The sequence below is a fragment of the Nycticebus coucang genome, chromosome 19 (genome assembly GCF_027406575.1).
Source record: "Nycticebus coucang isolate mNycCou1 chromosome 19, mNycCou1.pri, whole genome shotgun sequence".
In the NCBI taxonomy this organism is placed as follows: Eukaryota; Metazoa; Chordata; class Mammalia; order Primates; family Lorisidae; genus Nycticebus; species Nycticebus coucang.
Genome location: NC_069798.1, coordinates 46,852,684 through 46,867,691, shown reverse-complemented (window position 1 = coordinate 46,867,691; position 15,008 = coordinate 46,852,684). Strand labels below are relative to the sequence as shown.

At 37.3% G+C, this 15,008-nt stretch overlaps 1 protein-coding gene across 1 annotated transcript in view; it reads right to left on the bottom strand.

The window, feature by feature from the left end:
* Nucleotides 1-15,008, bottom strand: part of ME2 (malic enzyme 2) — a 70,947-nt gene that overhangs the window by 45,451 nt on the left and 10,488 nt on the right. Inside the window, exon 2 of the mRNA XM_053572044.1 lies at nt 7,048-7,167. Coding sequence (XP_053428019.1) covers nt 7,048-7,155 — 108 coding nt within the window. The 5' untranslated portion in view covers nt 7,156-7,167. The remainder of the gene's footprint in view (nt 1-7,047; nt 7,168-15,008) is intronic.

Here is a 15,008-nt window from a genome sequence, read left to right as displayed (position 1 = left end):
TTTTATACATCCAAGAATCTCAACAACTCTAAGTATGATAAACTCAAACAGATATGTACCTAGACACCTCATAATCAAACTGTCAAAAGGCAAAGAGAGAAACCTCAAAGTAGAGAGGAGTAACTTATCACATATAAGGAATCCTCACTAAGACTAACAGCTAATTTTTTATCAGAAACCATGGAGGCTAGAAGGTAGTGAAATGACATATTAAAAAGTGCTGCAATGCTGGGTACAGTGGCTCCAACCTGTAATCCTAGTACTCTGGGAGGCTGAGGCAGTGGATTACCTGAGCTCAGGAGGTAGAGACCAGCCTGAGCAAGGGCAAGACTTTGTCTCAAAAAATTAGCCGGGAATGGTGGCTGGTGCCTGCAATCACAGCTACTTGGGAGGCTAAGGCAGGAGGATCTCTTGAGGTCATGAATTTGAGGTTACTGTGAACTATGACATTATGGTACTCTACCAGGGCAACAAAGTGAGACTCTGCCAAAAAAAAAAAAAAAAAAGTGCTGAAAGAAAAAAACTGTCAACTAAGAATTTCTATATCCTATGAAACTATCCTTCAAAAATGAAGGAAAATTTAAGACATTCCCAGATAGACAAAAATTGAGAAAATTGGTTGCTAGCAGACCTGTCCCATAAGAAATATCAAAGAGAGTCCCAGAGGCTTAAACAGAAAGACTCTAGACAATAACTCAAATCTACATGAAAATATAAGAAGCAACTTTTTCCCCCTCCTGATTAAAAGAAAACTGTGTAAAGCAATAATCATTTATTTCTGTTGAAGGGAATACAATATATGAAGATGCAATTTCTGTGACAAAACAGCACAAAAAGAGAATAGAGCTATATAAGGGCAACATTTTTGTACATTACAGAAAATAAGTTGGTATTAATCTGAACTAGATTGTTATAATGGTGAGTTGTAATCCCCAGGGCAAACCGCTAAAAAAATAACTCTAACATGTAGTAAAAGAAAAGATAATTAAAATGGTATACTAGAAAATTTCTATTTAACATAAAGGAAGACCGAAACAGAGGCATAGTGAAACAACAACAAAAAAGACATACTTAGAAAACAAACAGTAAAATGCCAGATGTAAATCCCACTTTATCCGTCATTACATTAGTGTAAATAGATTAAGCTTCCCAAAAGGCAGGGACTGTCAGAATAGATGAAATAATATTATCTATTAATAACATATTAATAGATGCTATCTACAAAGAGACACACTTTGATTCAAAGATATAAGTTTAAAGTAAAAGGATGGAAAAAGACATCATACAAATAAAAACTACAAGAGACCTGGAGCAGCTATACTAATGGACAAAACAGACTTTAAAAGAAACATTGTTAGGATGGGAAGGCATTTTATACTGGCGAAAGGGTGAAGCAATTAAGAAGATATGGCAGTTATAACAAACCTACCAATAGAGGTCCAGAATACATGAAACAAAACTAACAGAATTGAGAAGAGAAAAAGACAACAAGTTGAAGACTTCAACACTTTACTTTCTTTTTTTTTTTGTAGAGACAAGAGTCTCACTGTACCGCCCTCGGGTAGAGTGCCGTGGCGTCACACGGCTCACAGCAACCTCTAACTCTTGGGCTTACGCGATTCTCTTGCCTCAGCCTCCCAAGCAGCTGGGACTACAGGCGCCCGCCACAACGCCTGGCTATTTTTTGGTTGCAGTTTGGCCGGGGCTGGGTTTGAACCCGCCACCCTCGGCATATGGGGCTGGCGCCCTACTCACTGAGCCACTTTCAATCATGGAGGAAATGCCAGACAAAACAAAGTGAAAATCTGAAAACACCATGAATCAACGAGACCAAATAGACATCTATAGAATACACATTAACAGCAGGTGCTCATGAAATACTCTAGGACAGGACACATATTAAATCCTAAAATAAGTTTCAGTAAATTTGAAAAGCTTTCAAACCATTCAAAGCATGGTCTGACTGCAAAGCAATGAGATTAGAAATCAGTGTAATATAAGGAAATTAGCAGAATTTATAAATACTCGAATAGTTAAAACAACCCTCTGTCAAACAACCAATTAGTCAAAAATAACATCATGGGGGAAATTAGAAATACTCTGAGATTAGTTAAAACACAAAATACCAAAACTTATGCAATGCAGGGAAGGAATCAGAAGGATGTTTACATCTGTAAAGGCCCATATTTAAAACAAGCAGAAAGATCTCAAATTGATTAACCTGAAGCAAGCAGAAGGAAGAAAATAAAAAGAGTTAAAAAAAGTGAATTAGGGAAGAGAAAAGACAAGTAGAGACAAAACAAAAAACAATGAAACAAAAGATGGTTCTTTGAAAAAATCAACAAAATTGACAAACTTTCAGATAAACCTGACACAGAAAAAGGAAGAAGACTCAAATCATTAAGTTCTTTGTATTTCATGCATCTCTTTATAAGACAGATTTTATTGAAGCTGGGAAATATAAAAGAGGTAAAGCCTAAACTCATGTTCCCTTTTTCTAACTCTATTAAAAGGCTTTACCTATCCTTATTGATAAAAATAAATGAGCTGGCTACACAAGGTTTCACTATTCTCCTACCTAGATTTACAGGACACTCAAAAATGTTTCATTTATCAGTTGTCTCTGATGCAGCTTATACGAAATAATAAAAGTTGCAGCTGTTTTGTTGGAAAAAAAATGTTTCATTTATAATATAGGGTAAAAAATAAAATGATTATCAAAGACACGATTTTATGTATAGGTATTTATGATAACAGTTGATCAAACCCTTAACTATGCTAGCCTGGTGCTAATAAGTGAAGCAAACCTGCAATGATGACATGAGTTTAAAGTGACAAATTGGATTAGTTTCTTAACATTCAGCAGAAGCAATCACCTTCTCATCTACTCTTCCCCTTTCTCCATCTTCCTATGCTACCTCTCCCACCAAGTACGCCCTTTTTGTCCCAAGTATGCCCATTTTGTCATCTATGCAACAGGGATGCCCTCCCTCCCAGTTCACACAGTAGAAGTTGTGCTTCCTTTAGCTGACACTGAAAGATTCTGAGCTATTTCCTTTAGCTCATGCTGTTTCTCTCCATAAGCCAATATTGGTAAAAATCCCTTTACTTGACTTTTGAACATGCTGGTAAGCATGCTGGGGGGAACATAACAAGCCCCTTCTATTCCTTTCCCTCTGAGTGCAGTTAGGATCATCTGCTAGGAATTAGGAAATAGCCAAGTACTTATTTATAGAACTGATAACATATCTAGTAGCTAATGATTAATAAAGCCACAACTGGAAACAGTATTCAACAAGAGGGTCATGGCTAACTAAATTATAAAACATCAAATGAAGGGAATAAAAATTCGTATTTACATAGAAGGTATTTCACAGTGTTTAAAGTACCTTTATACTTTTTTCTAAACAGCAGTCTAAACTAAGAAATTGGGGTCTGTGTTAGTCTGTTCAGGGTGCTGTAAGAAAAACGCCACAAACTGGATGGCTCATAAAAAATAAACATTTATTCATCAGAGTTGTGAAAGCTGGTTAGTCTAAGATAAGGAGTCAGCTGATTCAGGGTCTTGTGAGAGACTGTTCCTCACAGGAGAAGACTTCTCACTCTATGTTCTCAGGGTGGAAGGGACAAGGTAGCTCATGGGGTCTCTTTTATAAATCCCCATGCACAGCACAAATAAATTAATCATGTCTCCAAAGGCCTCCAACTGCTAAGACTATCACTTGGAGGGTAGGATTTCTACTAATGAATTTTGGGGGATATAAACATTCAGATCATAGCTGTGTCTAAACATTTATCAATGCTCAAGATTCTAAAGCCAATGGGGGAGGGTGTTAAGACCGGACTCTCATCAGCCTTTGTGATTCCAAATCTATCTACTACACTAGTATGCAGCAATATATTATAAGGATTATCAAACATTATGGAGATTAATTAACAATATACCTTTTCCGGTGGTAAAAAGCTTTATAAAATTACCTACTACAATCTCAAAAGTAAGAGGATCATGGCAAAATAAAAATCAATGATACACTGGAATAGCAGGAATATTATTTTAAAGTTAGCCAAAAGGGCATGCGAAAAAAGGAAGAAATCCAATCTTAGACTTGCACAGCCCTTTAACTCTTTCAAAATGCTATTACCTACATAGCTACATGAGAAAACAGAGGCCAAAAGAGGTAAAATCATTTGCCTGAGTTTCTTGCTAGTAAATAGCAAACCTCAAATTAACACCTAAACTCCTGCTCATTACCTGGCATAATGACATCCAACCTTTTAAAGTATAAGAATTTTTTTTTAAATTTTCATAAATAATTTCTTATTCATACCTGAATGGCAAATCTACAGAAAAAGAAGCTGCTAGAAGCTAGAGGGCAGTGGAAGAAGGAAATGGGGAGTGTCCGCTTAATGGGTATTAGGTTTTCATTTGGGATAATGAAAAAGTTCTAGAAGTAGATAGTGGTGATGGCACAAAACCGAATGTACTTAATCTCATTGAATTGTAAAGTTTTAAATGACTGTAAATTTTACATTATATTTATTTTACCACTAAAAAAGGTTTATAAACATAGTAACAGGTATGCCTTTTGTAGACAGTGATTATAGATATAGTTTAAAAGATTCAGAATTCAGTACTGCCTTAAATTGCTAATTTATTAATCATAGCAGCAATGTACTCTTAAAAACAAGATTTATAAATATGTGAAAAATTATTAATTCAGTCTACAATGTCTGAATCAATTTTTATCAAACTTGATTTAACATTTCTTAAGTCTCCAAAAAGTTCATAACCCACCAATTGGTGTACGTTCTTTCTTAAACAAAAACAAACTCTTCCTCATGCTTACGGGATTTCCAGAAGTGGTCCTCCAAAGATATAACTATACGGATGTTATTCAACCTCAGAGACTACATAAGTTAAGAGTGTTAGATTTTTTCTTTATAGAAGTACTGTTACACATAGACTATCCTCCCTCTTGAAATTCGTTTGCCACTCAACGTGCTTCCTAAGTTTCTCATAAACCCTAAGTCCTCAGAGTAGGTATTAAATAAATAATTTTCATAAGGATAAAAGGTAACATAAAACCAACATAATTATCTTTTTTTTTTTTTTTATTGTTGGGGATTCATTGAGGGTACAATAAGCCGGGTTACACTGATTGCAATTGTTAGGTAAAGTCCCTCTTGCAATCATGTCTTGCCCCCATAAAGTGTGACACACACCAAGGCCCCACCCCACTCCCTCCATCCCTCACCAACATAATTATCAAATGTCTACTATATCCAGGGCACTGTAAATGATAACAAAGAAATACTTGAATGGTCCCTCCCCAAAAGGAACCTCAAATATATGAACATGTAACTACCATCAATGATTTCACTAATAGCTTAAGACATGAAAAGAATCGCAAAGCAACATATATTGCTTACTTGTGAAAGAAACAGGAAGGATAAAACTGCAATTAGGTTTCAGGGAAGGGAGCAATCACTTAAATCTACAGTATGTGGGCTCAGTGCCTGTAGCTCAGTGGCTAGAGCACCAGCCACATACACTGGAGCTGGCGGGTTTGAACCCAGCCCAGACCTGCTAAACAATGACAACTGCAACAAAAAATAGCTGGGCGTTGTGGCGGGCACCTGTAGTCCCAGCTACTTGGGAGGGTGAGACAAGAGAATCACTTAAGCCCAAGAGCTGGAGGTTGTTGTGAGCTATGACGCCACAGCACTCTACTGGGCAACATGTTAAAACTGTCTCAAAAAAAAAAAAGCCTATAGTATGTGAAAAGGGTCTACAATAGAACTGGATTTCAAATAAGTTGCATTTTGAAGCGCAAACAAGATTTGAGGATATTAGACAAAAACAAGAGTGGATTAAAATATCCTTCATTAAGCTTCATTTAATTCACTAACTGCTTGCTGAATTCCCATTCTGTGCCAGATACCAAGAATATAAAGATGAGGTACTCCATGTGGTCAACGGTCAAATTTCACTTTGTACGTGTAACACCCCTGAAAACTTACCATATTATTTAATTAATTATTTTCCCCAATAGCAAGAAACAAATGAGACTGGTAAATTTTTAATGACTGTTCTTTTTTTTTTGAGACAGAGTCTCACTTCATCACCCTCATTAGAGTGATGTGCAGTCACAGCTCACAGCAACCTCAAACTCTTGGGCTCAAGCGATTCTCTTGCCTCAGCCTCCCGAGTAGCAGGGACTACAGGCACCCACCATGCCTAGCTATTTTTAGAGACGGGGTCCTGCTCTTGCCCAGGCTGGTCTCAAACTTGTGAGTTCAAGCAATCCACCAATCAGCCTCCCTGCATGTTAGTATTACAGGCACAAGCCACCGTGCCTGGCTGACTGTTCTTTTAAAATAAGTCACACTTTCAATCTGAATGCACCTATCCCAAAAAGGTAAATTTCACACATTACAATAACTCATTGTATCCTCTTGCAAGAGATTCTTGCATAATCTCTTTCCAGAATTATGTTTACTTGCCCACTGAACCCAGCTTAAAGAATGAAGTCATGATTGAATCTCAATATTGCCCAACACTTTTATCCCAAGAGTGATAATAAAAAGTTAGCAGTCTTTCTCTTTTGAAGCACTAGTCTAATTCATAGGCAAAATTGTGTGCAACAGTTTGTGTTCAAAAAGCTGGGTGGAGGCAGGATGCAGTAAATTTTAAATAAAGGTTCATTTCTCAATTTTGACTACAGGCCTAACTGATTGGCTAAAAGTAAGACCTTATTCGAGCAGAGTAAATCTAAATATCCCAGATCTGACCAAAAGCTCTAGCCAGAGCACTATTCTGGGAATTTGTTTTTTAAAGGTAGAACTAAGTAGTAAAAGTCGTGAGGAATGGAATTTAGAAGGTATAAAGCAGCCATGTTTCTTGCCATGTGGAGAAGCATGAAAAATTGAAGACAAAGCAAATACCTCTGAACAGTCTCAGCACAAAGCTACAAAAAAGTCATACTTTATCAATCTAAAAATTATCGATTGTCTAACCAGGAAGAAAGAAAATATATAGTTACTGACCTTATTTGTCCTTGGATTTAACATAAGTGGCTTGCCTTTCTCTTTTATGTGCAAATGACGACATGCCAAAGTACAAGGAGTGACAACTACTCTTAACCGGGATAACATCTTTTCCTTCACCTGGAAAAAGCAAAGCCAATAAACCACCGATGAGAAACATTATAGAACTACATGCTGATACTTCAGGTATCTGTTTTCAAACACAGATTTATAAAAAATAAAACTTATCACATATGAAAATGCTTTTATAAAATACATTTGTTTCTATAAGTTGCAAAAAGGCAAAAATAAGGTGAAGGTGAAGACTTGCTTTTTCTGTTAACACTCTTAAATTCCTGGATAATAATTACTGCTACTTTGTATTTACCACCTACTATATGTCATACACCCAGCAAAACATTTAACTTCCTTCTATCCGCAAAGCACATATCTCCCACTTGTGAGAGAAGCAAATTAAGATGTTAACAAGGTTACATTTAACAAATAGCAAAGTTCCATTCTGTTCAACCAGTGTAGAAGTTTAGCTTGAAGGTGAAAAAGTAAATAAAAGGGAAAGCCTGGGACATACACATTCAGAGGAAAAGAAACTATCCAGATTCTTAATCTAGACCTAGAATTTTAATTTACTATATTCAGTGTTTAAATTTAATGTACTTGGACTGGTGGTGGTGATGCATGCCTATAATCCTAGGTACTCCAGAGGCTAAGGCCGGAGGACTGCTTGAGCCCCCAGAGTTGGAGGCTACAGTGAGCTATGACTGTGCTACTTAGTGCATTCCAGCATGGGTGACAGAGCAAGACCCTCTCATTCATTCATTAATTAATAAGTGAGTAAATAAATGTACTAGAATTTTCTTGTCTTTGAAAACCTGTTATCTAATATAAACAAATCAGGTAACCTGGCTAGAAAACATGAAACAATTCTTGTCCTTCTGTTCTTCATAAATAGACACAATTTTTTAAAATGAAGAAGTACACATTAAACCTTAAATATTTAGTGATGATAATAGATTCTTCTGCTCATCAATTCTCCTACCAAAACTCAGAATTTGCCCATTTCTTTCTTTAAACATTATAAATCATTGCAATGAGCATGCAATAAGTTTTTTCAAATGGAATTTCTATTTGCTGAGAAATCAATGGTGTGTACATGGGAGGGCAGCAAAATCACTTGCACAAGGATTAAACTAATTTGTCACTGAAGCGAAATTCATGTAACATTAAACTGGCCATTTTAAAGTGAATAATTGAGAGTATTTAGAAAATTCTTTTTTTAAAAGAAAATTTTTAATGTTGTACAATCACCTCCTCTACCTAGTTCCTCAGAAGGGAACACCATGTCTGTTAAAAAATTATTCTGCTTTCCCCTTCTACCAGCACCTGGTGACCACTAATCTGCTTTCTGACTATAAATTTACCTATTCTTGATATTTCATATAAATGTGGTACCACAAAAACAAGCAATCTCTATCATCTCTGACACGTCAAGAACCAAGACACATAAATATAACTGATCTGTTTTCTGTAAAAATGTTAATGTCATAAAAAACAATGACTAGGGAACTATTCATAACTATATGATAACTAAATCCAAAACCAGATCCTGAACTGTATTGCATATTGGAAAAAAATGCTACAAAGGACATTATTGGGACAATTGACAAAATTGGAAAATATACTGTAGATTACATTAAAGTATTATATAATGTTATATTTTCTAAACTTGATGGCCATCTATTACATAAGATATCCTTGTTCTGAAAATATGCAGTGAAGTATTAAGGGGTAAAAGAGTATAATGTATGTAATCTTTTGAAGTTATTCAATAAATTTTAAATAAGAGAAATCTAAATAGTACAGAACATCAACTATGTTAACAAATGCTACAGTAGCAATCTAACTGAAGGGTAAGACCTCCATGGAGACTAAAATGGCATTAAATGTAGGGCTAGGAGATAAGACTTTTAGCTATTTATCTATTAATGTTGCAAGAAAAGGCTTTGGCTTCACTTTTCAAACTTCCTACCAAAGAGGAAATAGAAATTCAAAGCCAACAAAAGATAGCTTTAAAGTTTATGTTTGGGCAGTCCTTGTGGCTCAAGGAGTAGGGCGCCAGCCCCATATACTGGAGGTGGTGGGTTCAAGCCCAGCCCTGGCCAAAACTGCAAAAATAAATAAATAAAGTGTGTAGACTGGTAGTTAGGCTGCATTTGTTTATAAAAACAAAAGCAAAAATCTAGCTTGATAAAAGGAAATCTCAGAAGAGCTATCTTCAAACAAGATTTTTAAAATAAAGCTATATTTTCCAATAATTCTGGGTTCACACAAAAGCTACACAGACAGTACGGAGTTCCATACACCCCTCTCCCAGTTTGTTTCTCCCAACGTTCAGAACAGGCTTTTAAGATATTGAAGCCATGAGGTTCTTCTAGGAAAAACAAATGCCCAAGAGCTTTAAATTTCACCATTAGGTAAGTTACTAGCTTCAAAGCATCCCAAGACAATACTGTTTTGTGGGTAAATACTGTTTTATGGTAGTGTTGTTTGGCACTCAAGGTTAGGCTTGCTTTCCAAAAAAAGCAACAGGCTGTGGCCTGGTTTTAAAGGTTCTTGAGTTAAGAATGGTTGTTACGTTTTTATAAGGTTGTAAAAAAAAAAAAAAAAACAGTATGTGACAGTGCATGTGACCCACAAAGCCTAAAATAACTTACTATCTGGTCTTTTACCAAAAAAGTTTTGCCAACCCCTACCATAAAGGCTACAAATTCCTGTGACCTCAAAGGCAGGAAGTAACATTTCCTGCCTGTGTTGTACACAAGTATAAACACACACACCCACAGACTCGAGTGGTGTCAGCACTATTTTTGGATTAGTTCTACAGACATCTGAATCCAGAGGTCAGTGAGGACTTCAAAGGGCTATTTTAACAATCTTGCTGATCACTAACTCCTGGACACTGACACTCTGTACAAATTAACTACATTGTTTTCTGCTTCCCCTGCCACTTTCATCCACCAGCCTCTGAAGTGGAGTGTGATTTATTATTTCAAGACCATTTGATGAGGCCGAGAGTCTCCCCAACACACCTGGAGGCAAATGGTAATCCTGATATTAAATGTGATGCAGTATCCTTCAACACTACCAACAACGTTTCATTTATATTAAATAGTCAATGGATGAAATTAAGCTTTAAATAATCAGGGCATGTATGAAATAAATGAAAAGCATGTGCGAATTTCAAAGGTTTCTTGCTCTTTGTCAAAAAAGTGAAAAGCACTATAGAGCTAGCCAGGCCATGACCGTAGGGATGGTTTTGCTTACAGTTTCAAGGAAAAGATTTAAGAAGTAATTGTGAGTCTTAAAGGAACGGTGATAATGCAGAAATGAAAAGAACATAAAAATGATGACTAAGAGGAAAAGCCAGCAATACAAAATCTTCATTAATATGAAGTTCAAAAATGAGTTAATTTCTGAATGTTATCAACAGCATATAATCTGAAAATCATAACTAGATTTGGGACCTTTTTAACAAATAAGGAAAAATAGCCTGTAAAATGACGTTTTGAGTCAAACACAGGCCAATTACTTCCTCAATCACAGGGGGCTGCTGTGGCATCAAGCTCTAACAACTCCCTGGAAGTGTTTTGAGGGGAAAGAAAACATAAATTATTAAAATTATCTATTTTACTCATCCGAATTGTCATATTTATTATGCAACACCAGCAGCCTTATCATTTTTCCCTTATGTGCTATACCATCAGCCTTATTTTTCACTCCTACATTTCTATTACCATAATCATAAAAAAGCAGCAAAAATAACCAGGATGAATGGTAAGTGTTCGGGTTATCTTTTCAGAAATTAGTTTATAGTACCATCTTGATATTTTTAATTAAAAACACTGCAAAATTACATTTTTCATATACAGTCTTTATTATAATTCTGAATACTTTTACTCATTATTGTAGAGAACTGAATACTGTACTTAATGGGAAATTCAAGGGAATTTAAAGGATAATTTTTGAGTATACTTGATTCTTACTTCATAGCTGCATTGTTTTTTAGAGTGAAAAAGCAGCATTAATTTTGGCCTATTTCAGGCGGCGCCCGTAGCTCAGTGGGTAGGGCACCGGCCACATAAACCGAGGCTCGCGGGCTCGAACCAGGCCTGGGTCAGCTAAAACAACAATGACAATGGCAACAAAAATAGCTGGGCATTGTGGCGGACGCCTGTAGTCCCAGCTACTTGGGAGGCTGAGGCAAGAGTTTGAGCCCAAGAGTTTGAGGTTGCTGTGAGCTATGATGCCATAGCACTCTACCCAGGGTGATCTATATAATGATGTTAAACAAATAACAGATAGGAGAAAACATTTGCTTTCATATGTAAATAAAGTATTTTATCTAGGAAGACTGAAAAGCCACTACAAATTAAAAGGGCAAATCGAAGAGGAAAAATAGGCAAAATAAGCTACTCAACAAAGAAACAAACACAGTTGTCCCTCCCTTGGTATTTAAGGGGACTAGTTTCAGGACTCACACATACTAAAATCCATGGATGTTCCAGTCCTTCATACACAGTATTTGCATATGATCTATGCACACACTCCTGCACACTTTTAAATTACCTCTAGATTAGTTATAACACCTAATACAAATACTATGTGAATAGCTGTTACACTGTTTATTTGTACTGTTGTTGTATTGTTTTAACAGCGCATGGAATGAGTGGTTCAAGGACCATTTGTTTTTGCTTATCCCTCACCCCCTCATTGGTATACAACTTAATTTTTTTGCAGATTTTTTATTAGAACCTGCAGATATGGTAGGCTGACTACACACGGATAACAATCATTATTGGGGCTCAGAAAGTGATACCCCAAAGACCAGCACTTTGACATGCTGAGAGGCCTTAGAAATTGCCCCAGAATCAAGGTTCCCCCAAACTGTCTTATCCCCCCATCCCGCAGTGCAGAAAGGGAATCTCTTTGGAATCTCCTTATCTGACCAAGAAAGTTTTCCAAAGAAAATGTAACTATCTTAATCCCCTTCCTGTGTATCTCAGCAAATAACCAGGAAAGATCAACCACCCAAGAAGAGAAGGCAGGGAGTCAGGTAGACCAGGCAGATTTTTTATCTTTTAAGGATGGCTACAAGAGTTTACCTGGGGGACTTTACTTGCATAAGATAACCACTTTTTTCCATGAAGCCTTACCCCTCTCTTTCCCATGCCTGCCTGGCTCTTACCTCCCAGATCCACATATCTCACCCCCTGGAGGACGAAGAGTATTTAAACACCAATCTAAGCTCCCATATTGTTTGACTCACATGCACACATTAATAAATTTTGTATGTCTTTTCTGCTAATCTGCCTTTGTCAGTTGATTTTTATCAAACCTTCAGAGGATTAAGAAGTATTCCTTTGGCCCCTACAGTCCTGGAGCTATAAACAGGATAGTAATCAAAACTCCTGTGCTCTTCTGGAAGCCACAATCAAGGGAACCCAGGACCTCACAAGCCAGCAAAAGGGTAAGAAATTCTTCCCAGTCACATTCCCAGTCTGTCTTTAGAATCTGGTTGAACAGAAGGTAAAAAATCACTATTTGTCTCTTATTTGCTTTCCAAATTTAAGATTAACAGGAGAAAAACATTTATATGGCCTAGTCTTAGATATAGCAACTCTAGTATATTCACATTGTCTGATCCTGTATTCTCCCAGAAAGAGTGCTTTTTTCCCCCTTTGTCTTTCTGTGCCATTGTCACAGAGTCCCTCTCATCTTGTTTTATGTCCTTGGCCTGACTTGTGGCCAAGTGGGGGCATTTTCTTTTGTTTTCCTTAGTCCAGCGAGCATGGTTTGCAGGCCATGTCTGGTACTCTGTCTGAAAGAACTGGGAACCCAAGACATGTCAAGATATGAAGCAGCACACTCTTTGTTCCAAATGTGCCAAGCTCTCAGTGGAGTTTTTCTTAATAAGAAGTGCCATCCATAAGGGACTTTTGTTTTGTTGTCTCCATCCTTATTGCCTGGTTAGTCCTGGGAAAGTCCAATCCCAGGAAGGCCAACCAGTGTCAGATAAACAGGTCTGTGACTAGTGACACTCCACAAATTTGTGGAATACTGGAGGCACTGTTTTCAGAAACACCATCCTTAATCATCTGTGGCAACAAGAGTCTTTTGCTATCTTAGCCTATTTCTGGGAATAAATTTTGGGGGGGATCAGTGCCCATTTTAAAAATGCCACTTACACTACGGTATTCTAAACCTGGAAAGTTCCTTCTGGGACTTCCCATGAAAAAGGCATAATGGCTTGAGTTGCTCACAGAATAAAAATAAATTGCCTATACACATATTTAAAAGAAAACTTCGTAGGAAGCTCTCATCTTAAACAGGTATCTTACTGGTACCTACGAAAAAATACAAAATATAGCCTTAGAAACTTCCTTGGCAAGACTTAAAGGGGGAGAGGGAGAGCAGAAATCAGATTTAAAAGAAAAGTTAAAATCCTCTGTACACTCAAACTGCCTGCACTGGATCCCCGAGAGGATTCACAAAGAAGGCCACTTTCTTACGGTCTAATAAAGATTCCGTGCTTTCACCACTGGGTTTGATTCATGGTCAGGAAACCAGTCTCTTGGAAATACAAGCCCTTTAACTCTCTTGGAAATATGAGCCCGTTAACTGAGGAGGAAAAAATATTTTGTAAAAATTAGTTTGATATTTGTGTGACTCTTGACTTTTGGGGGCATCTATTTGTTATTGGTCCTTTCCCCTTCCATTGACAGCTACTGTTTTCCGTCTTGTTCTGTGTTCTGAAAACTTGGCTTGGTCTGCTACCTGTCAGAGGCACACAAGTTACTGAGTTTGCTTGTCTGGCAGCCGACCAAAAGACTGGAGAACCCAATAAGGAAAAACAATATGCCAGATACAAATGGATCTCATTTGTGGCTTGTCTACTGACTGCTGCCAGCTCTCAAGGAGGACCTAAGTCTCTTTTTTTCCTTTAGCTGTCTTAGGAGGTGGCTCTGAATGTTGCAAGGACTGCTTCTTTGAACCTCTCTGGAAATGCCTCATGGTAAAGGTTTATTGGTTGTGGTTTTGAGTCACCTGGCAGATATCTTTGGTTTAAAAGGAAAAAAAAAAGTTCAAAATCTAGCAATACTTGTTGTTTGACCTAGCTAAAATCTGATAAGAGATTTGAAAAGATTTTTCTTTTTTTAAAAGCTCTACAGTTAAAACTTGGCTTTATTAAAAGCTACTGTTCAGGCTGTAATTTTTTTAAAAAGGCTTTTCCGATTTTTTGCTTTTGGATCCTGTTTCTCCCCTGGGAAATTTTTTCAGTCTATTGAACCCATTTTTGAAGTTACATATCCAGTCCCTTTGTTTGCTTCGTTTCTTGTTGGCATTATTTGTGCTGAGAAAAATGTGAAATTTCTTTGGCCTTTTCAAGAAGTTTAAGATCTCCAGGCTCAGCATCTGTGGCTCAAGCCATATACATCTAAACTGGTGGGTTCGAATCCAGGCCAGGCCCGCCCGACAACAATGATGGCTGCAACCAAAAAAATAGCCGGGCGTTGTGGCAGGCACCTGTAGTCCCCAGCTACTTGGGAGGCGGAGGCAGGAGAATCGCTTGAGCCCAGGAGTTGGGGTTGCTATAATGCCATGGCACTCTACCCAGGGTGAGGGCTTGAGGATCTGTCTCTAAAAAAAAGAAAGAAAAGAAAAGAAAAGAAAAAAGATCTCCCCAGACTGGTTCCTCTACCATTCATTCTTCCATCTGCTTCTGGCCCTCCTTCTGCCACCTTTTATCTGGCATCTAGCTCCCATTTCCTCCATTTGTGGTTAGTGTAGGAAATGCTTTTGAGAGAAAACATTAGTTCTGATTATTACACAAAGGGATCAAAAAGAGATTTTGTTGTTGTTGTTGTTGTTGCAGTTGCCACTGCTGTTTTAGCTGGCTGGGGCTG